This window comes from Diceros bicornis, chromosome 4 (assembly GCF_020826845.1).
Source record: "Diceros bicornis minor isolate mBicDic1 chromosome 4, mDicBic1.mat.cur, whole genome shotgun sequence".
Lineage (NCBI taxonomy): Eukaryota > Metazoa > Chordata > Mammalia > Perissodactyla > Rhinocerotidae > Diceros > Diceros bicornis.
The window spans coordinates 65,120,762-65,142,897 of NC_080743.1; the positions used below are offsets into that span (position 1 = coordinate 65,120,762).

At 40.3% G+C, this 22,136-nt stretch overlaps 1 protein-coding gene across 1 annotated transcript in view; it reads right to left on the reverse strand.

Moving 5' to 3' along the window:
• Nucleotides 1–6,082: 6,082 nt before the first annotated feature.
• The window catches only part of SLAMF6 (SLAM family member 6), a 43,203-nt gene continuing 27,149 nt past the window's right edge, over nucleotides 6,083–22,136 (reverse strand). The window contains exons 3-9 of the mRNA XM_058536873.1: nucleotides 16,944–17,264; nucleotides 12,064–12,327; nucleotides 11,482–11,598; nucleotides 11,124–11,162; nucleotides 9,763–9,845; nucleotides 8,065–8,139; nucleotides 6,083–7,716 (exon numbers count right to left, since the gene is read on the reverse strand). Of these exons, the coding sequence (XP_058392856.1) occupies nucleotides 7,669–7,716; nucleotides 8,065–8,139; nucleotides 9,763–9,845; nucleotides 11,124–11,162; nucleotides 11,482–11,598; nucleotides 12,064–12,327; nucleotides 16,944–17,264 (947 nt within the window). The 3' untranslated portion in view covers nucleotides 6,083–7,668. The remainder of the gene's footprint in view (nucleotides 7,717–8,064; nucleotides 8,140–9,762; nucleotides 9,846–11,123; nucleotides 11,163–11,481; nucleotides 11,599–12,063; nucleotides 12,328–16,943; nucleotides 17,265–22,136) is intronic.

The following is a 22,136-nucleotide window of genomic DNA, read 5'->3' on the forward strand; positions in this document are numbered from 1 at the left end:
GAAGGGGAGCAATGGAATTTGCACCCATTACCCTGGCATCTCTGTGCACTGCTCTAGGGAAAATGGATTGGTGACTCAGAACTTGGCCTGGCTTTGCAGAGTAGAGAGAAGGCACATAATCCTAAGACATCTTCTTCAGGAGGGAAGGAGAGAAGTGGAGCTTGCACCAAATGCCCTGGCATTTCAGAGCACTGCCCTAGGGAAAAGGAGTGGGTCACTCTAGCACCCAGAAAAGCTCTGCAGAATTGAAAGAATGCACACAATCCCTAAGACTTCACCCTCAGAAAAGAATGAGAAGAGTGGAGTGGACACATCCATAAAAAAGATTTGAGAGACCCTCCAGAATCTCTAGCCTAGATGACTGTGAAGATCTTTCCCTCCTGACACCAGTCTGTAAAGAGTAGAAGAAGTGACTGCTCCTTCAAATGTGCAGACACCATTGCAAGGCTACAAGAAATATAAAGAATCAGGGAAACACGACACCAGCAAAGGAATAAAATAAAGCTCCAGTAACAAACCTCAAAGAAATGGAGATCTACAAATTGCATGAAAGAATGAAAAATAATCATCTTAAAGAAGCTTAGTGAGCTACAAGAGAATGCAGACAACTAAATAAAATCAGGAAAACAATACATGAACAAAATGAGAAGTTCAACAAAAAGAAATCACAAAAAAGAATCAAACAGAAATTCTAGAGCTAAAGAACGTAATGATTGAACTGAAAATTTTAATATAGAGCTTCAACATCAGATTCAAGCAAACAGAAGAAAGAATCAGTGAACTAAAAGACAGATCATTTGAAATTATTTAGTTGGAGGAAGAAGAAGAAAAAAGAGTGAAGAAAGCCTATGGGAATTATAAGACACCGTTAAGATAACCAATATATACTTTATGGGAGTCTAAGAAGGAGCAGAGAAAGAGAAAGGGGGCAGAAAGCTTATTTAAAGAAATAATAGCTGAAATTTTCCCAAATATGGGGAGAGAAATAGATGTCCAGATTCATGAAGACTAAAGGATACCAAACAAGTTGAACCTAAAGGGGTTTACACCAAAACATATTATAATTAAATTGCCAAAAGTCAAAGACAAAGAGAATTTTGAAAGCAGTAAGAGAAAAGTGACTTGTCACATGAGGGAATCAGTAGGTTTCTCAGCAAAAACCTTGCAGGCGAGGAGGGAGTGGGATAATATGTTCAAAGAGCTGAAAGAAGAAGACTGTCAACAAGAATATTATACTTAGCAAAACTCTCCTTTAAAAATGAAGCAGAGATAAAAACTTTCCCAGACAAACTAAAGCTGAGCGAGTTCATCACCACTAGACCTGCCTGCCTTACAAGAAGTGCTAAAGGGGGTTCTTCATCTTGAAACAAAAGGATGCTAAACAACAATACCAAAACATAATAAAATATAAATTTCATTGGCAAAGGTAAATATATAGACAGATACAGAATAATGTCATACTGTAATGGTGATGCACAAGTCACTTTTAACCCTAGTACAAAAGTTAAAAGATAAAAGTATTAAAATAACTATAAATACAAAAATCTGTCAATGGATAGACAATTTAAAAAATGTAAATTATGACATCAATAATATAAAATGTGTGTGTGTAGGGGGGAGAAGTAAAAGTGTAGAGTTTTTGTATGTAATTGAAGTTAAGCTGCTATTAGCTTAAAATACACTCTTATAATTATAATATGTTTTATATAACCCTCAGGATAACCATAAAGAAAATACCTAAAGAAGATACATAAAAGAAAAAGAGAAATTAATTGAATTATGTAAATACAAAAATAATCATCCAATCACATGAAGCAGAGCAAGAGAGGAAGAGAAGAATAAAAAAAACCACAAAATAGACAGAAAAAACAACAAACTGTAGTAGTTTGATATGAAATACTTTCATATCAATAATTACTTTAAATGTAAATGGATTAAACACCCATATCAAAAGACTTCGAGTCCCTGAATGGATAAAATAACAAGATCCAATTATATGCCGTCTACAAGAGACTCACTTTAGATCTAAGGATATGCATAGGTTGAAAGTGAAGGGGTGGAAAAAGATATTCCATGCAAATGGTAAGCAACAGAGAGCAGGGCTTGTTTTACTTATATCAGACAAAATAGACTTGAAGTCAAAAGTTATAGGAAACAAAGAAAGTTACATACAAAATGATGAAAGTTATTACATAAATGTTGAAAGTTAAAATATAAATTGAAACCATTCTTTCAATAATAGATAGAATATGCAGACTGAAAATCAGTAAGGAAACAGCAGACTTGAAAAACACTGTAACCAAATGGACCTAACAGACATATTCAGAACATTTCACCCAACAGCAGCAGAATACCCATTCTTCTCAAGTGCACATAGAACATTCTCTAGGATAGATCAAATTATAGGTCACTTTTTAAAGCAAGTCTTAAAAATTTTAAGAAGATTGAAATAATTCCAAATACCTTTTTCTGACCACATTGGGATGAAACTAGAAAACAATAACGTAAAGAAAATGGGAAAATTTACAAATATATGGAAATTAAACAGCATAGTCTTGACTACTTATTGGGTCAAAGAAGAAATCAAAAGAGAAATTAGAAAATATCTCAAGATAAATGAAAATAAAAACACAACATACCAAAATTTACAGGATGCAGCAAAAGCAGTAGTAGGAAGGAATTTTGTGGCAATAAATGCCTACATTGATAAAAAGAAAAATCTCAAATAAAAAGCCTAACTTTACACCTGAAGGAACTAGAAAAAGTAGAAACTAAGCACAAAATTAGCAGAAGGAAGGAAATAACAAAGATTAGAACAGAGAAATAGAAAATAGAAAAACTCAACAAAACCAAGAGTTTGTTTTTTTAAAAGATAAACAAAATCAACAAACCCTGTGCTAGACTAAGAAAAAAAAGAAGACTCAAATAAAATCAAAAGTTAAAGCAGAGACACCACAACTGATGCCACAGAAATAAAAAAGATCATAAGAGACTATTATGAAAAATTATACACCAACAAATTGGACAACCTAGAAGAAATGGATAAATTCCTGGAAACATACAACTTACCAAGATTGAATCAAGAAGAAATAGAAAGCTTGAACAGACCAATAACAAATAAGGAGATTGAATAAGTAATAAAACACCTTGTAAGATAGAAAAACCTAGGATCAGATGGCTTCACAGGTGACTTCTACCAAACATTTAGAGAAGAATTAATACCAATTTTCTTAAACTCTTCCAAAAAGTGTAAGAAGCAAGAACACTTGTGAACTCATTTTATGAGACCAGTATCATCCTGATACCAAAGCCAGACAAAAATACCACAAGAAAAGAAAACTATAGCTGCAAAAATCCTCAACAAAATATTAGCACACCAAATTCAACAGCACATTACAAGGATCATATATTGTGACTAAGTGGGATTTATCCCTGGAATGCAAGGATGGTTTGACATATGAAAAGCAATCAACGTGATACACCATATTAACTGAATGAAGAATAAAAATCACACTCTCATCTCAATAGATACAGAAAAAGCATTTGACAAAATTAACACCCTTTCACGATAAAAGCCCTCAACAAATTAGGTGTAGAAGGAACTTACTTCAACACAATAAAGGCCATATATGAAAAACTGACAGTAAGCATCATACTCAATGGAGAAAAACTGAAAGCTTTTACAGTCAGGAACAAGACAAAGATGCCTTCTCTTGCCACTTTTATTCAACATAGTACTGGAAGTCATAGCTAGAGTAATTGGACACGAAAAAGAAATAAAAGGCATCAAAATCAGAAAGGAAGAAGTAAAATTATCTCTGTTTGCAGATGACATGGTGTTATATGTAAAAATCTCTGAAGACCCCATCAAAAAGATGTTAGAAATAATAAATAAATTTAGTAAAGTTGAAAGATGTAAAATTCACATACAAAAATCAGTTGCATTTCTATGCACTAACAACAAACTATCTGAAAAGGAAATCAAGAAAACAATTCAATTTACAATAGCATTAAAAAGAACAAAATACTTAAGAATAAATTTAACCAAGGAGGCGAAAGACTTGTACACTGAAAAGTATAAAACATTGCAAAAAGAAATTAAAGAAGACACAAATCAATGAAAAGACATCCCATTTACACAGATTGGAAGAATTACTATTGTTAAAATATCCATATTACCCAAAATGATCTACAGATTCAAAGCAATCCTTACTGAATCCCAACAATGTTTTTGCAGACGTAGAAAAAATTCATCCTAAAATTCGTATGGAATCTCAAAGGACACTGAATGGCCAAAACAATCTTAAAAAGAACAAAGTTGGAGGCCGTACACTTCCTGATTTCAAAACTTACTACAAAGCTGCAGTAATCCAAACAGTATGGTACTGGCAAAAGATAGACAAAGAGACAAAGGAAATAGACTAGAGAGCCCAGAAATAAACCTTAAATTATAGAGTAAAATGATCTTTGACAAGGGTACCAAGAATACACAATGGGGAAAGGTTAGTCTCTTCCATATATGGTATTGGGAAAACTATATATCCACATGCAAAAGAACGAAATTGGACCCTTATCATATACCATACACAAAAATCAAATCAAAATTGATTAAAGACTTAAACATAAGCCTTGAAACTGTAAAATTTCTGGAAGAAAATATAGGAGGAAAACTTCTTGACATTGGTCTTGGCAATGATTTCTTGGATTTGATATCAAAAGCCCAGGCAATGAAAACAAAAATAGACAAAGGGATTACATCAAACCAAAAGGTTTCTGCACAGCAAAGAGATCAATCAATAAAATAAAAGACAACCTACAGAATGGGAGAAAACATTTGCTAACCACATATCTGATAAAGGATTAATATCCAAAATATATAAGAAACTCCTAAAACTCAATATCTAAAAACCAAATAACCCAATTGAAAAATGGGCAAAGGACCTGAATAGATATTTATCCAAAGAAGGCATATAAATGGCCAAGAACCATATGAAAATGTGCTCAAAATCACTAATCATCAGGGAAATTCAAATCAAAACCACAATGAGATGTCATCTCACACTTGTTAGGGTAGCTGTTATAAAAAAATTAAAAGTTAACAAGTGTTGGTGAGGATGTGGAGAAAAGGGAACCTTTGTACACTGTTCGTCGGAATGTACATACATTGGTGCAGACACCAAGGAAATCAATATGGAATTTCCTCAAAAAATTAAAAATGGAACTATTGTGATCCAGCAATTCCACTTCTGAGTATATATCTAAAGGAAATAAAATTCATGGATGAACCTGGAGGACATTATGGTCAGTGAAATAAGTCAGACACAAAGGAACAAATTGTGTATGATCCTACTTATATGAGGAATCTAAAACGGTTAAACTTAGAAGCAGAGAAGGAATGGTGGTTACCAGGGCATGGGGGAGGGAGAGTAGGGAAGGTGTTGGTCAAAGGGTATAAAATTTCAGTTATGCAAGGGGATTAAGTCCCAGAGATCTACTGTGCAGCATAGTGCCTATAGTTAACAATACTGTATTGTGTACTTAAAATTTTGCTAAGAGAGTAGATCTTATGGTAAATGTTCTCACCACAAAAAAAATTAAAAATTTAAAAAATAAAGAGAGTGGAGGAAACTTTTGGAGGTGATGGATATGTTTATAGTATTCATTGTGGTCATGGTTTCATAAATGTACACTTATCTCCAAATTCATCAAGTTGTATGCATTAAATATGTACAGCTTTTTGTATGTCAATCATACTTCAATAAACTGTTTTTTTAAAAAAATCTCAAACACACAAAAAATCAGGGAATTCTTCCCAGGGGAAGAGGAGCATTATTTCTCATATGGAGTAAAAGAATGGAATTCAAAAATTTGAGCAGAGAAAAGGTAGGAAATGATGTGGAGGTTGGGTACAGACAACGTATCCTTTCTCCTTTCTTTTTATGCTGAAGGTTTGAGAGAAGATTCTGTCAGTTCAGAAGAATGTAATTTAATAACATTAATAATAACAACAATGAGACCTGACATTTATTGAGCTCTTTTATGTGCTGAGCACTATGCTAAGGGCTGCACGTACATTGTCTTATTTAATTCTACAAAACTCCATTACATATTCATTTACTATTAAAAAATATTTATTGAACATTTGTTACATGCTTGATACTGTGCCAGGTGCTAGGGATACAGTGATAAACAAAATCATCATGGTTCCTGCTCCTGGAAAGCTTACAGTATAGTAGGAGAAACAGAATTAAACAAATAAAAATAAATATTTAATGACGTGATAAATGACATGGAAGATGTAACAGAACAATAGGGGGATCCACTTCAGATAGAGTGGTCTGAGAAGGTCTGTCTTAGAAGGTGACATACGTAAGCTGAGACCTAAAGAATAAGCAGGAGCCAGGCAGGCAGAGGAAGGGCCTTGAGGCAGATGTAAATAACTGTAACATAGAGAACTCTTTTCTCTAATAGAAGAGCTGAAAGAAGATCAGGGAGGCTAAATAGAGAGAGTTGGGGGAGAGCGATAATAGCTGAGGCTGGAGATGGGCCAGATCATCCAGGGCCAAGGAGACTGTTTCGTTCTGAGTGCACTGGGAAGTCTTGCAGGGTTTTAAGCAGACAAGTGAAAGATCTGATATATATTAAAAATACAACACTGGGGGGCCGGCCCCACGGCCTAGTGGTTAAGTTCGGTGTGCTCTGCTTCGGTGGCCTTGGTTCTCAGGTTCGTTTCCTGGGCGCGGACATAAACCACTCACCAGCCATGCTGTGGCTGCGACCCACATACAAAATAGAGGAAGATTGGCACAGATGTTAGCTCAGGGTGAACCTTCCTCAAGCAAAAAAAGGAGGATTGGCAACAGATGTCAGCTCAGGATGAATCTTCCTCAGGAAAAAAAAAATTACTCTGGCTGTCTTGTGGAGAATGGATGGGAGGGAAACAAGAGCAAAAGTTGGAGAGAGTTGTTTGGACTGTGTTGCAGCATTCCAGGTTAGAGATGATGATAGTTGGATATAGGATTGTGGTTCAAGATTTGGAGAGAAGTGGATAGGTCAAAGATATTTATTTGGAGATTGACTCCAAAGGGCCTGGGGACAGCAAAGCTGAAGTCAGGAATAACATGGGTTCCTGGTTCGCGCAACATGGCTGATGTATTACCAGCCTCCTTTTTCAGCCTAGGAAACCAAAGCTCCACGTGGTTAGGTAGGTCCCAGGAGGTGTGTCTAGTAAACGATGTATGAGAATTAAGCACGGACCCATCCAACTCCAGAGACATCACACATAACCAACACACTCTACTCTTTCTCAGTGAGTCACAATCCTGCTGCTTTCTGAAAGGAGAGAAGTGGTGTCTTCTGGATTATAAACTCTCTGTCAATCATAACTCCATTTGCTTAGTTACCAAAAAGAAAGTCAATATCCAGGCATGTTATTTGAAGCGTATTTTGGCCTGGAGCAGATTAGAAAATGTTATTTGGATCACATGATGGAAATGATGTTGTTCCTTAGATGTTTGACCTAGGTAAGCAGGTTCAAATATGAATGACTGAAACTGATAATCCTAGATGTTCAAATTCTTCTGCCAGGCAGAAACCAAGCTCTGTTATCTCCCATAGGAACAGGAGAAGATATGTCATTCCTGAATTCCTTTGAGACCTTTCCGCCACTTAGACGACATCATTAAGGGCAGTTGATCTGGAAGAAAGGGGTTTACTCTAATGGGAAAAAGAGGAAAATAAAGTAGGTTAATATGGACCAGAGCCTCAGGCAACCTCTCATGGCTACAGAGGAGGTCTGGAGAGTACTATCAGGCAGATAGGGACAATGACAGCACAAGGCAGGATTAAATTAAAAAACAAATAGGCTGAAAACTCAGTTGTGTGTGATGATCCTAATACAAGATACCTTCTTGGATATGTTTTGGTCATGTCCTGAGACTTTCTGTATCCTGCTGCTATTTGTGCATCAGTAAAATTATATAGGTCCTATGCATTTTATTTGAAAAGTTATAGGTCTGAGGAGAGAGGTAAGAATGTTAAGAACGGGGGAAATTATGAGCTTACCTCTTCGGGCTGTTGAATTGTGGAGTAAATTGTGGAGGACTCTTTGTTTTCTGTAGGTGTTGAGATTTTCGTTTTCTGTCAAAAATAATCATACCCATTTGGCTCACACAGACAAAGAGACACTCATGCCTGTTCATATTCTCAGGAAACATAGTGTGACAAAAGAGGGATGATGTCCAAGTTCTTCAGGAGGAAGGCTATGGAGTGTTTAGCAAGAGGAGCTGGAGACCAAACACTACCAGCTCTCAAACTTGTGAAAGTTTAGTGGCATTTCCTGAGCCCCAAACAGAAGCACAACATCCCAGCAAATCAGTGGGCCCAAGAACCAGAGAGAGACATAAGGATGACCTTGTTGGCAGATGGTGTGAAGGAAAGGAAGCATTCTTGTCCTGCATCCATCTGTACTCTCCTCCCTTCATTTCTAAGAACTAACTTATATTCTAGATGGTTATGATATTACATCTTTTGTCTCAGATCTTAACTAGCTATAACTAGAGGTATTGCCTGCTCCATTTTGTCCCTGTGATTCTAACTGCCTAGTCATCATGTCATTGGGTTCTCCTCAAGTGTGGGGAACTGGTAGAGTAGTAGGGACACCTGGTCTTAAGAATGGCTCTGCTTGGAATACAAAGTAAGCGATAACAGCAGAAGTCACCCATGCTTACAGGTTTTGACATTTAAAATTAATTAAGGAAATTTAGGGTATTATCAAGACCTCTGAAACTCTCCAAAGTACAATTTTTTTGCTAAAGAAAAGTTAAATTTTCTGGAGACTAGTTTCTTGGTTTGTTAAGAGTGATTCATCTTGTCTTCAAGAGGAAATTGGAAAGGCAATAAAAATATCTGAATAATTGAGAGTACCCTCTCTTGTTCCCTCCCTTCGAGAAGCCTACTTTGCAAACGCCTGGGAGGGGCTGTGTGAGGGGAGATTTGCTTGGGGAAATCCAAGATTTCTAGCTAGACCATTGCTTTCCATCAGTTGGGGAATGCCAAGTTGTCTTGGCTTATTTTTCAGAAGACTGGCCACCCAGGATGTATGGTGTTGTTAGAAATGTGCCCACCTGCAGGTGCTTTATTTTGGGGTGGTGGGGAATTGCTGATGCATGGCAGGGGAGTTCCTGATGCCTGACCAAGGCCATCCTGTTACATTGCTAGAGGGGAGGGGAGGATTGAGGGCTGCTCTTGCCTTTAGTGTCTGCCTTCTACTGTGGAGGGGTTGCAAATTCTCGCCCCTCTTCCCAACTTGAAAGACTGCTTTTGAGCTCCCCTATTTCCCTGACAGCCAGGGTGAGAATCCCCCTGTTACAGAATTGTACCCTTTGGAAACTCTCAAACTTAATTGAACTCTGATCCATTCAGCAAGTATTTAGTGAGCATCGTGTTAAGACGTAGGGGAAGAGAGAGGAAGACAATTTTCACTTTCAGGCAGCTTATAATTCAGCTGAAGGGACAAGACTTACCGATGCATTAAGTAGTTAGAGAATAGTGTAAAGCAGGGTATAAGTAAACATTCCACTGGGGTGAGAGCAGTGGGGGCTAGAAAGTTTCTGCACATAACTTTGCAGCTCCCGTCACTGCCGTCTCCTCTTCTCAATGGTGTACATCATTTAGATTAGTCAGATGATTGTGGTGACAAGTTTGTGAATAAAGACTGTAAAAATAATGACAATGATAGAGTATAAAGCTGAAAGGACTCACCCTGGTTGGATGAGTGGTGACCTGAGCATACACAGTGTTCCCTGGAGAGACTGAATCGTACTCTAAGTTTGTCCTGGTCTCTGCTGTTAACACAGGAAGGCACAGTCAGTGGCAGAAGGACTTTTGATCTGCTCCCCCAGGACCTTGCCTACCCCAGGGCACTTTCTGGCCCCAAAAAGGCAGTTGTTCGAGGCATTCCCCTTCCTCAGGGTTCATTCATTTTTGACAGTCTTTGGCGTTCTGGGTTGAACCAGAACCTTCTCAGCCATGTGATCTATTTCTGACCTCATCTCTTGGGGGGACATGGTCTTGCGCTGCCCTAAAGCTTCAGAGTCTCCCTCTGGATACACATATGGGATAGGAAGCTCCTGGACCAAATAGCACTGCCTACACAAGAGCTAGAGAACCTCATTGGTGAGCATAATGGAATTAGTTATTTCACATATATCATACTGTTAAACTTTTCAGAGGCCCTTACATTAGGTTTGATTATGTTAGAGATGAGGAACTGGAGGCTCAGAAAGTTCAACTGACTGGGCACAAAGTCACACAGTAAGTGATCAAACAAAAACTTGAATGCATGCCTTCTGACTCCAAACCTCACACCCTGTCCTCTACACATGATATCATATATCGCTCACTCATGAAATGAGACCTAATGCCAATCTGAGTCCAGAGCCTGTGCTCCTGTCTCTATCTCACATTTTCTCTCTTTTTTTTTTTTTTTGTGAGGAGATCAGCCCTGAGCTAACATCCGCCAATCCTCCTGCTTTTTTTGCTGAGGAAGACGGCCCTGGGCTAACATCGGTGCCCATCTTCCTCCACTTTATATGGGACACCGCCACAGCATGGCTTACCAAGCAGTGCGTCGGTGCGCGCCCGGGATCCGAACCAGCGAACCCCGGGCCGCCGCAGCGGAGCGCGCGCACTTAACCGCTTGCGCCACCGGGCCGGCCCCTCACATTTTTCTCTTTTGACTCTCTCTACTGAGTGCCTGAACCCTTGCTGAGGAGAGTCATGGGGTCAGGCAGTTTGTCCCTGGGCCTTTGGTGCTCTAATCCTGTCCCCACCCTGGACTTGCTGGGTGATAATGGACAGGCCATGAGCCCTTTCACTGGCACTTAGTTTCCCATGAGTAGGGTGGGGAATGGCCCTAATCCCACTCCAAGATGTTGTGTGAGTGACCATTTTACATGCTTGTAAGGGACCCTGCAGTCCCCTTTGCACCTCCTGGTCCATCTAAGTAATGACATTCTGACTCCCTCCTCATCTTTATCCAACCCTCTGACCCTCCCCCTTCTTCTTCCATTCAGCTATTGCCATCTGTTTTATGATTGGAAGTTAAGAGTCTGGAAGCTCACCAGCACTCTGGGCTTGCTGAGTAGAGGAATTAAAGAAACCTGAAAAACAAAATCAGGGAAATAGAAACTTGTGACTGTAGTGAGAGAGGCCTTCCACTCCCCACACCCATAGGTGTCCCACTAGAGGATGTGGTGGGAGGGGACCCAAAAGGGAAGGGCAGGCAGGCCATGAGGCTGGCTCCTTCATTTCCCAGTGGGACACCTTCCTCAGGAGATTAGCAAGTGTGTCCGGGGGTCCCAGTGGACTAGCCGAGCCAGGGTTTGCATCCTCCCTCTTCCACAAGGGGTAAAGGGAGGCCCCAGACTCTAAGTCTTTGGAAACCTGGAGAAGAGACAAGTAGGAAGAAAGAAAACCTGCCTGTTTTTTTCTTCCGAACAAATAAGTACACAGGGATGACTATGCATGCCAAAGGAATCAAAATTACAAGTATAATCCATTTGGTATCCAGAGGTTGATTTTTCTCACTAAAAAAACCTGAAAAAAAAAAGTTGCACTTGAGATATGTCAAATGAGGCCCAGAGTGTTTTTCTCAGAGCCACCACTGAGCGTCTCCCAGGCCAGCTTTGGGGGCTGCGTGGGTTCATCTATACCCAGAGGCTCTGGGGCTCTGGGCAGGCTTTCTGGGAGTGGGAGTCCCATGTGGCAGACATGGCAGGGTGGAGCCTGGTAAAGCCAGGGGGAGGAAGAAATCCTGCCTTCCCAAGGACTTTGCTCTTGGGCTGAGTGGGTTAGAAGAGGAGTTGGGGGTGAAGGAAGGAGGAAGGAGAGACCTCTGGGGCTAGGGAGAGGCACAGAGCTCCAGAGAGCGTCTGTCCTCTACCAGCATCCTTTGGCTGCCTCCCGATGGGCTGCTGTTTTGGGAATCGTGTAGGGTGTGAGGGACAGGCCACACCCCACAGCTGGTCAAGGCTCTGAGAGAGACCTGAAACAGACTGTTACCTTCGCATAGACTCTGAGCAGAGACAGAAAACGATAAATTGCTGACAAGATTCTCAGCTATGCAGGTGTAGTTCTGTTCACTGGAATTCTTGGGGTCCCAGGAGATAGTGAGGTTTGTTTCATTTAGAGATGTGTTTCCTGAGATCCGCCACTTGAATAAGACGTTGTCATTTGGATTCTCCACAGTGCAGGTCAGGTGGATCTCACAAGTCCCATTCCTTGACAGTTGAGCGTGACTGGCAACTTGTAAGTTCCTCAGTCGTGCTGTGTGCAAAAAAAAAAGGTCCAGATTAAGGGCAAAAGGCTCGGCTCAGCCCTCTGTGAGAAACATCCACCTCAATGTTTCTGTATTCCACCTGACACTCTGCTGTATGTTATGGTTTGTATACTCTGTAAATAACTGCTTGTATTGCATAATTGATGAGATCAATATCTGGGGTGACCAAATGATGAGGGACATAGGTATGAGACAGAATAGCTAGTGGGAGAAGTGGGAAGGGAAAGACTAGGGTTGCTGCCAACTATTTGGATAATTTTGGGGTGGTCACTTTCCTTTTCTGGACCTAGTTTATTCCGGAGTTCTTTTCTAGCCCTTCTTCACTGTCCCTTGTGTAAAGACAATTTGGAGACTAAGCTGAGGGCCAGCCCTAATTTAGCCAGGTCAGAAACCAGAAGACAAGGCACAAGAGCCCTGTTTCCTCCATCATCAGAATTCTTTAGCTAGGGTGGAAGATGGAAGCTTAACTTCCTTGGGGGACCACACTTCCCCCAAATCTGTGGGAATCCTGGTCCTCATTGTATCTGATGCTGGCTCCAATGATGACAAAGAGATCCTGATGCAGAATGTCAGCTAGCAAGAAAGAGAAATACTGAGAACCAAAGTATTAGAGAAAGAAGAAGTGAAGAAACTGAGAGCAAGAAATTCCAGGGATCAAAGACGTGCAATATATTCAGACATTTGAGAAGACGTGATGCAGAAATTTCTGAGAGCAGAGACCAGAGAATATTGCCTAGTAAGATGTAAGTAGCTGTGAATCAATGGGACCTGGAAGCAGTACAGAAAAGGCTGCTGACCTAGACTCGGCCTGAGGGTTGAAGTAAAGATGACCCAATAAAGAATGGAAGGACTCCTACTGTCTGATTAAAAAAGACTGAGTAATGCTTTAAGCTTAGTTAACGAAGTAGAGATGGTGGAACATATCTTGCTAGAACAGAGCTTTCATGTCATTGTGAGAGTGTTGGATTTGGAGTTAGGAAGACCTGGGTTAGAATCATGGCTTTGTCATTTACTGGCTACATGACCATGGATAAATTTTTAACCTCTCCAAGCTTCAGTTTCCTCATCTGTAAAACTGTGCAATAATACCTACTTCTTAGGTAATTAGGAGGATTAAATAAGATAGTGCCTGCCACAGCAATGGCAAACATTTGGCATGAATGTCACATCTCCCTCAAACTATGTCTATGGCTGACCTCAAAAATCTATCTTGCTATCTTTTTCCATTTAATGAGTATATAACTGCCTACTTGACATTTCTGCTTGGATATAATGTGTATCAAAAATTCAACATGTTCAAAAGGGTTTCTGTTTTTCTCTCCAAAACCTGCTTAGTCTGCAGCCTTCCTCACCTTAGTTGATAACAACTGCATCCTTCCAGTTTGTCAGGCCAAAAGCCCTGGAGTCATCGGCTCGTTTCTTCATCTCAAATTGCCACATCAGGAAATCCTGGTGGCTTTACTTTCATAATCTATCCAGAACCCAACCACTTCTCACTACCTCCACTACAACCACCTTGGTGCAAGCCAGCATCATCTCTTGCTTGGACTGTTGAAATGGCCTCTTAATTGGCACATTAGTTTCCACCTTTGTCCCCTCCTTTTTTTTGTGTGTGTGTGAGGAAGATCAGCCCTGAGCTAACATCCATGCCAATCCGCCTCTTTTTGCTGAGGAAGGCTGGCCCTGAGCCAACATCTATTGCCAATCCTCCTCCTTTTTTTCCCCTTTCTCTCCCCAAGGCCCAGTAGATAGTTGTACGTCATAGTTGCACATCCTTCTAGTTGCTGTATGTGGGATGCCGCCTCAGCATGGCCGGGCAAGCGGTGCGTCGGTGCGCGCCCGGGATCCGAATCCGGGCGGCCAGTAGCGGAGCGCGCGCACTTAACCGCTAAGCCATGGGGCCAGCCCCGCACCCTTGTCCCTTAAAGTCTATTCTCAACAGAGCAGCCAAAGGGATCCTTTAAACAAATAAGTCAAATCATATTACTTCTCTGCAAAACCCTCTGAAAGTTCTCAGTCTCATGGAGAGTAGATGCCAAAGTCCTTGTGTTGGCTTTCAGAGCCTTACATGATGTGGTCCCCTATTTCTTTACTGACCTCATTTCCTATTACTCTCTCCCTAACTCTGCTTCTTGATGTTTGACCTCTTTGATGTTCCTTGAGCATGCCAGGCACAGGGGAATGCCTGTGTTAGATGGTTCTTCATTCAGATATCTGCACGGCTCACTCCCTCACCTCCAACAGGTCTTGGCTCAAATGTCATCTTTTCAATGAGGCCTATTATGACCACTCCATTTAAAACTGACCCCTGCTCCCTGGCACTCCTGATGCTCCTTATGCTGTCCTAATCGCTCTTTTCTCCATAGCACTCATGGCTTTCTTACATACTGTGTCATTTCTTTATACATTATGTGTATTGTTTATTACCTCTCCCTATTTTCCACCCAGAATGTCAGCTCCGTGAGGGCAGGGATCTTTGTCTGTTTTGCTCACTGATGTATTCCAAGTGCCTAGAACAGTGTCTTGTACATTGCCAATGGTCAACAAATATTGTTGACTCAATGAGCAAACTTAAGCTTCAACATCTTTCTTAACACTGAACTCTAGGCAGTTACTCCCAATTAATTGATATTGGCTCATAAGATCAAATCTTTGCCATCCCTAGCCCAGTACATACAGAGTAATTGGTCAAGGTTTTACAGAACCTATATAGTTCATACTGTGAAATTTCTTTGCACTATTGTAAAACATGTTGGTGTAGCCGCACATCTCTTTGTGTATGTGCCTTTGAAAGAGATGCACTCCAAAAGGGTCTCAGAAAGGATTGGCATTGAGCCTTAGGAGTGTGGTGGTTGCAAAAGTAGTTATGCCTCATCTTCTAAATAGGGGCAGAAGAAAATTGTCTCAACTAGTGTGATGGAGTCTGGTGTGTGGTCTGTTCTCAGACTTTCCACTGGATGTGTCTCTCTTCTCTCCAGGGTCCTAGCACTGCCTTGATGATCATTGGTTACCTAGAGTGATTCTGCCTCTAAGCAGTTGAATGATGACCTCAAAAAAGATATATCCATGTCCTAATTCCCAGAATCTTATTTGGAAAAAGGATCTTTGCAGACGTAATTAAGTTAGATGAGGAGATGATCTTGGATTATCTAGGTGGGCCCTAAATCCAATGACAAGTGTCCTTATAAGAGAAAAGCAGAGATATTTGAGATAGACAGAAGAGGAAAAAACATGGACAAGAGGAGGAGACAATGTGACCATGGAGGCAGAGATTGCAGCGATGCATTCCCAGGCCAAGGAACCGCAAGGAATGCCAGCAGCAAGAAGAAGCTGGAAGAGGCAAAGAACAGATAGTCCTCTAGGGTCTCCAGAGGGAACGTAGCCCTGCTCACACCTTGATTTTGGACTTCTGGTCTCCAGAACTGTCAGAGAATAAAATTTCTATTGTTTTAAGTCACCAGCTTCGTGGTATTTGTTTTGGCCGCCTCAGGAAACCAATACACTGTCCTAGGGTGATTTTGCCCCTTTAGTTGGACTCCCTGTTCAGAACTTTCCCAGACATCCTCGCTTCCCCATCACATTTACCTGTTCTGTGTCCTATACTTTCAGGGACATGTGTTTGACTAATGTAACATGTGAATCTGCGAAATATTCAGGGGATACTAAAGGTTAGCTTATAACCTATTTTTGGTGACATTTTATTTTAACAGTGCTTTTTTGGATACCATGTCTTAATTCAAAGGACTCTGGATGAATTTTTTAGACACTGCAAGTTCTCTAGTAGATAAGAATGATAGACTCTCAGTGGCCTTTAAGGTTGCCAACTTAATGCTTGAGTGTCTTGTACAACATTCCTGCTAAGTGATCTTAAGGCCATTCATGGTATCTCTGAACATCACTGATTGCTAGAAGGAGTTTTTTTCTGATATTGATTCATCAACTGTCTCATTGTAGTTTCTATAATTTTATGTTGAGAACATGAGCTGTCTGGGTAAAATATTGTTAGAAATGAAGTAACTTTGATAGAAAAGACATTTCTCTTTAGCAGCTCATCCTTATAGAGCACTTTCTAGGTAGACCACTGTTCTGTACACGGATCACTCCATCAGGTCCGACTAGCTTTTGTGTAATGGGAGATATCATGCCAGGTAGTTATGCGGGAAGCTCTGCCACTTACCATCGCTGTGACTGTAGGCAGGTTGCTGTGAGTGACACTATGTCTCAGGGGTAAGGCTAGTACCTACGTCATGGAGCTTTTGTGAGGATTACATGACAGATACATGTAATGCACATGGTAACAGAATCATAGATGTTTCACTTCCATTACTTCCGCTATCTTTCTGGTTGAAAGGGACCATTTTATTGTGTGAGGGGGAGTGAGGTGATTCTGGGCCGGAAGTCACAAGACTTAGATTCTATTCTCAGCTCTGTCACTAACTGGCCCTGTAATGACATTGAGGTGCTTTACCGTGCTGGACCTTGGTCTGACTCCAAATGCTATACTCTTTACCACTGGGCTATAGTGCACACTTGCAGTCACATAGAATTGAAATATGTAATATTTTTTAGTCCACACATAATTAAACCTCATGCTTTGACTCACTGAAGATCCTCAGGGTGTAACTGGAAAACACTGAGGTATTCGTGACTATCTGGGCGCAGTAAGATCCTGCGTCTGCCATCGTCAGGTTGCTGAGCTGCAAGGAGGAGAACTGCATGACCTTCAGTCTATCTTTCCGTTTTGGAGCAGTCACCATGATTCGTTTTTCATTTGGCTGTATGAAGATGATAGATGTTCCGTTGTGAAGCCAGGTGATGGAGTTGATCTCCTCTCTTGCAGGAATCTTCAGGGGAAGAGTTACCGACTCCTCCAGAATCCCATCCACCATTAAAGTGGTTGAGCCGTTCTGTGAAACTATGTTCCCTGTAAACACAGAAGGGAAACTGCTATAACTCCCCCAGCCCTCCCCCCGCTCCCTGCACACTTTCCCTCTAACTGCCAATCTGTTAGAGCCCTCTGATACTGAAGCTCAGAGATATGATGAAGAGAGAAAGGGTTGACAAAGGGTTAAAATGGACAATCACAGAGGCACACTTTATAATTTGCAAATTTGTTTCTTTATTCTCTCTCCCTTCCACTAAGAATACAAACTCCATGAAAGAAAGGATTTTTGTCTGTCTTGTTCCTTGCTGTGAATACTCTTGAACAGTGCTTGGCACATAGTAGGCATCCAATGAATATTTGTTGAGTGGGTGAACATATCTCCATTCCTTCTTTTGGAGGTTCTCTATCCAGGATATTAAGGACCAATGCCTCTGGGCATACCCTGTGGCCCAAGGACTCCCAGGAACTGTTCCTCCCATGCCTAGCACATTCCTTTAAGGTTTCTTTGTTTTTATAGATTGCAATTCTTCATTTATTTAACAAGTCATTCATTCTATTTGCTTAGTTCTATGCCAATTGAGTGAGTAATGCCTTAGAAATCATGGCATTCAGACCATATTTACTAGAACGCTTTTATGTACCAGTTCCTGGTCTGAAGACTGGGAATACAAATACAAATAACACATGTCAGTCCCCTGGGTTCACCATGTGGTAGAGGAGCCTGACAGGTAAACCAGTAGTTACAGTGCAATGAGTTACGCATTGACCTAGGATAGAGCTTGCCCCCACACTACCCTTGTAGCATTAATTGCACCCTGTGCAGTAGATATCTAGGCCTTCTTTCTCTTTGTTATAAGTATGAGATTATTTTCCTCTCTTTTTCATAATCTTGAAGGTAGGGATTATACTTATTATCTCTGTATTCCTAGTACTTGGCACAATCTCTAGCTCAATAAATGTTGAATTCAGAGAAGTATGTTCTCAATACAAATAGTGAGCACAAATGGTGAGAATGATGGGCTGGGGAGAGTTGGGGGTTGTCAGGGAACACTCCACAGAGGAGGTAACATTGTAGCAGGGTTTTGAATAGAAACAAGAGGTTATTCATTGCTGGATTATTTAGGATTCTTCCAAGAATGTCTTGCTTTTCCTTTGCTCAGTTGTTCCCTTTGCCTGAAACGCCCTCCCCCCCCTTTCCACCTGGTGAGCTCCTATTTATCCTTTACCCTGTTTCACTCTGCTTATGTTTGTGAGAGTTTTGCATTGGTACAGGGAGAGGAGAAAAGAGTTTGTGGTCGGAGAAGAGGAGAAGGTAGTAGAAGGAAGAGAAGGGGATGATAGAAGTAGTTTCTTCCAGGTGTAAGAACAAAAAAGATTTGAGCCACTATGCTTAGGGAAGAGTTCATAAGTTACTGAAAATGTTCAAAAGACCCTCTGTGAGACTTTGGACACAAGCTGAGGTGCTTTGGGGCTCAAGTGATATGGTCTGTCCCATGGGGCACAAGGAGGCCCTTTTCTCTACTCTGCCTGGAATCAGCACTGATGTTTTGGGAATGTCCTGGGCCAGCATCCTTGGCATGGATATTGATGTTTTCAGGGTAGACAGGACATTAAGGTCTCCTCTAAGTGGCTCTGCTGGCAGCGGATGTGGTGGACTACAACCAGAAGAGGAGGTTAAGAATTGGGAGGATGCCACATAACTGCGACTGGAGGCTGCTTTGGGAGCCCATAGGAAGCATCCCTTTGGGGACCTTTGTAAGTCATTGGGGAACTACTTGGAGCAAGGGGGTGGTGCTGAGGTCCTACCCATCCTCTAATGAGGATGTTGAGTCAGCAGACATTTGAGATATGCTTACATCTTTCATCCATTGGATGACATGCTTCTGGGAACATGAATGATGTCTTAGTCAGCTGGTTATGCCCCAGAACCTCGCCCAGGGAACTCAGTGAGTGCTAAGTAGAGTGAGATTAGAATGTGCTGTGTCTTGAATGATTACCGGAACAACATTTTTTGGGAAGGAATTAAGAAACATGGAGTATTTTTGAGAAATGGGAAGGTATAAAGAAAGCAGGAAGGAGAGGGAATGATAGGATTGAGCTGATTTTGAAAAAGAGACAAAAGTCAGAGAAACTTTGGTATTTCTAACCTAGGGAACTGACTTAGGCCTGTCTGTAGGAAAGAGGGATACACAGTCCTGTGTTGCTTAACCATGGAGATACATTCTGAGAAATGCATTGTTAGGGGATTTTGTTGCTGTGTGAACATCTTAGAGTGTACTTACACAAATCTAGATGGTATAGCCTACTATTCACCTAGGCTATGGGGTACTATCGTATGGGACTACTGTCATATATGTGATGTGTCATTGACCAAAACATGATTATGCAGCATGTGACTGCAGTAGACTATTTCAGCTCAGTAGGAAGCAAGTTCAGAAGCAGAGTAGGGGATGATTTCTCAAGAGATTTAATAGAGAAGAGAAAAGAAACATAGGGCAGAATCTTGAGAAGGCCTAGTGAAAATGAAAGTACAACATACCCAAACTTACAGGATGCAACGAAAGCAGTGCTCAGAGGGAAATTTATGGCTGTAAATGACAGTACAAAAGAAGAAAAATCTCAAATTAATAACCTAAATTTATACCCTAAGGAACTAGAAAAAGGAGAGCAAAATAATCTCAAGGCCCAGAAGGAAGGAAATACCAAACATTTGAGTGGAAATAATCAAGCTAGAGACTAGACAACCAATAGGGAAAGTCAACAAAACCAAAACGTGATTCTTTGAAAAGATCAACAAAGTTGACATACATTTATCTAGATAATTAAGAAAAAAATAGAGATGACTCAAATTACTAAAATTAGAAATGAAAGAGTGGACATTACTACAGACCTTATAGAAATAAAAAGGGGTTATAAGAGAATGCTATGAATAACTGTATGACAACAAATTAAGTAACCTAGATGAAATAGACAAATTCCTAGAAACAAACAAATTACCAAGACTTACTTGAGAAGAAATAGAAAATCTGAGAGGACCTATAGCAAGTAAAGAGATTTTATCAGTAATCAAAAGCCTCCTAGCAAAGCAAAGCCCAGCACTAGATGGATTCACTGGTGAATTCTACCAATTATTAAAGAATAATCAACACCAATCCTTCTTAAACGTTTTCCAAAAATAGAAGAGAAGAAAACATTTAATTCATCTTTTGAGGCCAGCATTACCCTGATACCAAATCCAAAGACAACACACAAAAAAGAAAACTATAGACCAATATCCTTTATGAATATTGATGCAAAAATCCTCAACAAAATACTAACAAACTGAATCCAGCGGCATTATACACTGTGACCAAGTGGAATTTATGCCAGGAATGCAAAGGGGGTTCAACATATGAAAATTAATCAATGCAATACACCACATCAATAGGACGAAGGAAAAAAGACATGATCATCTCAATTGATACAGAAAAAATGTTTAACGAAATCCACTACCCTTTCACAATTAAGATTCTAGGAATAGAAGGGAACTTCCTCACCTTGATAAAAGGTGTTTTGAAAAAACCACAGTTAACATTCTATTCAAGGATGAAAGACTGAAAGCCTTCCACCTAATAATAAGAAAAAGACAACAATGTCAGATTTCACTACTTCTATTTGACATTGTACTGGAAGTTCTAGCTAGCGCAATTAGGATAGAAAAAGAAATAAAAAGTATTGTTATTGGAAAAATATAAATGGAACTATTCCTCTTCATAGATGACATGATCTTACAGATAGAAAATACTAAAGAGTGCACACACACACACAAATCATCGGAGCCAATAAATAAATTCAGCAAGGTTGCAGGATAGAAGATCAATATACAAAATTCAGTTGTATTCCCACACACTAGGTATGAACAACCTGAAAAGGAAATTAAGAAGACAATTCCATTTACAATAGCATCCAAAAGAATAAAATATCTGGGAATAATTTAACCAAGGAGATTCAAGATTTATACACTGAAAACTATAAAACGTTTCTAAAAGAAATTAAAAAAATACTTAAATAAAAGGAACGATATCCTATGTTCATGGATTGGAAGACTTAAAATTAAGATGGCAATACTACCCAAAGCAACCTACAGATTTAATGCAATCTCTACCAAAATTCCAATAACTTTTATGACTGTTTTTTCAGAAATGGAAAAGCCAATCTTCAAATTCATATGGAATTGTAAGGGGCCCCTAATAGTCAAAACAATACTGAAAAAGAAAAACAAAGTTGGAGGACTCGCACTTCCCAATTTCAAAACTTACACAGCTATAGTAATCAAAACACTTGGTGCTCACATAAAGATAGATATATAGATGTCTATATGGAATTGAATGGAGAATCTATAAATAAATCCACACATTTATCGAGAATTAATTTTTGACAAGAGTGCCATGATCATTCCATGGGGAAAGAACAGTTGCTTCAACAAATGGTGCTGGGACGACTAGATATCCACATACAAAAGAGTGAAGTTGGACCCCTACCTCACACCTACACAAAAAATTGACTCAAGGGGCTGGCCCTGTGGCTTAGCGGTTAAGTGCATGTGCTCCACTACTGGCGGCCTGGGTTCGGACCCTGGGTGCGCACTGTCACACCACTTGTCTGGCCATGCTGAGGTGGGGTCCCACATACAGCAACTAGAAGGATGTGCAACTATGACATACAACTATCTACTGGGGTTTTGGGGAGAAAAAGGGAAGAAAAAAAAAAAAGGAGGAGAATTGGTAATAGATGTTAGTTCAGGGCCGGGCTTCCTCAGAAAAAGAGGAGGATTGGCATGGATGTTAGCTCAGGGTTGATCTTCCTCACTGAAAAAAAAAATTAACTCAAAATATTACAATGACCTAAATATGAGAGCAAAAATTACAAAAC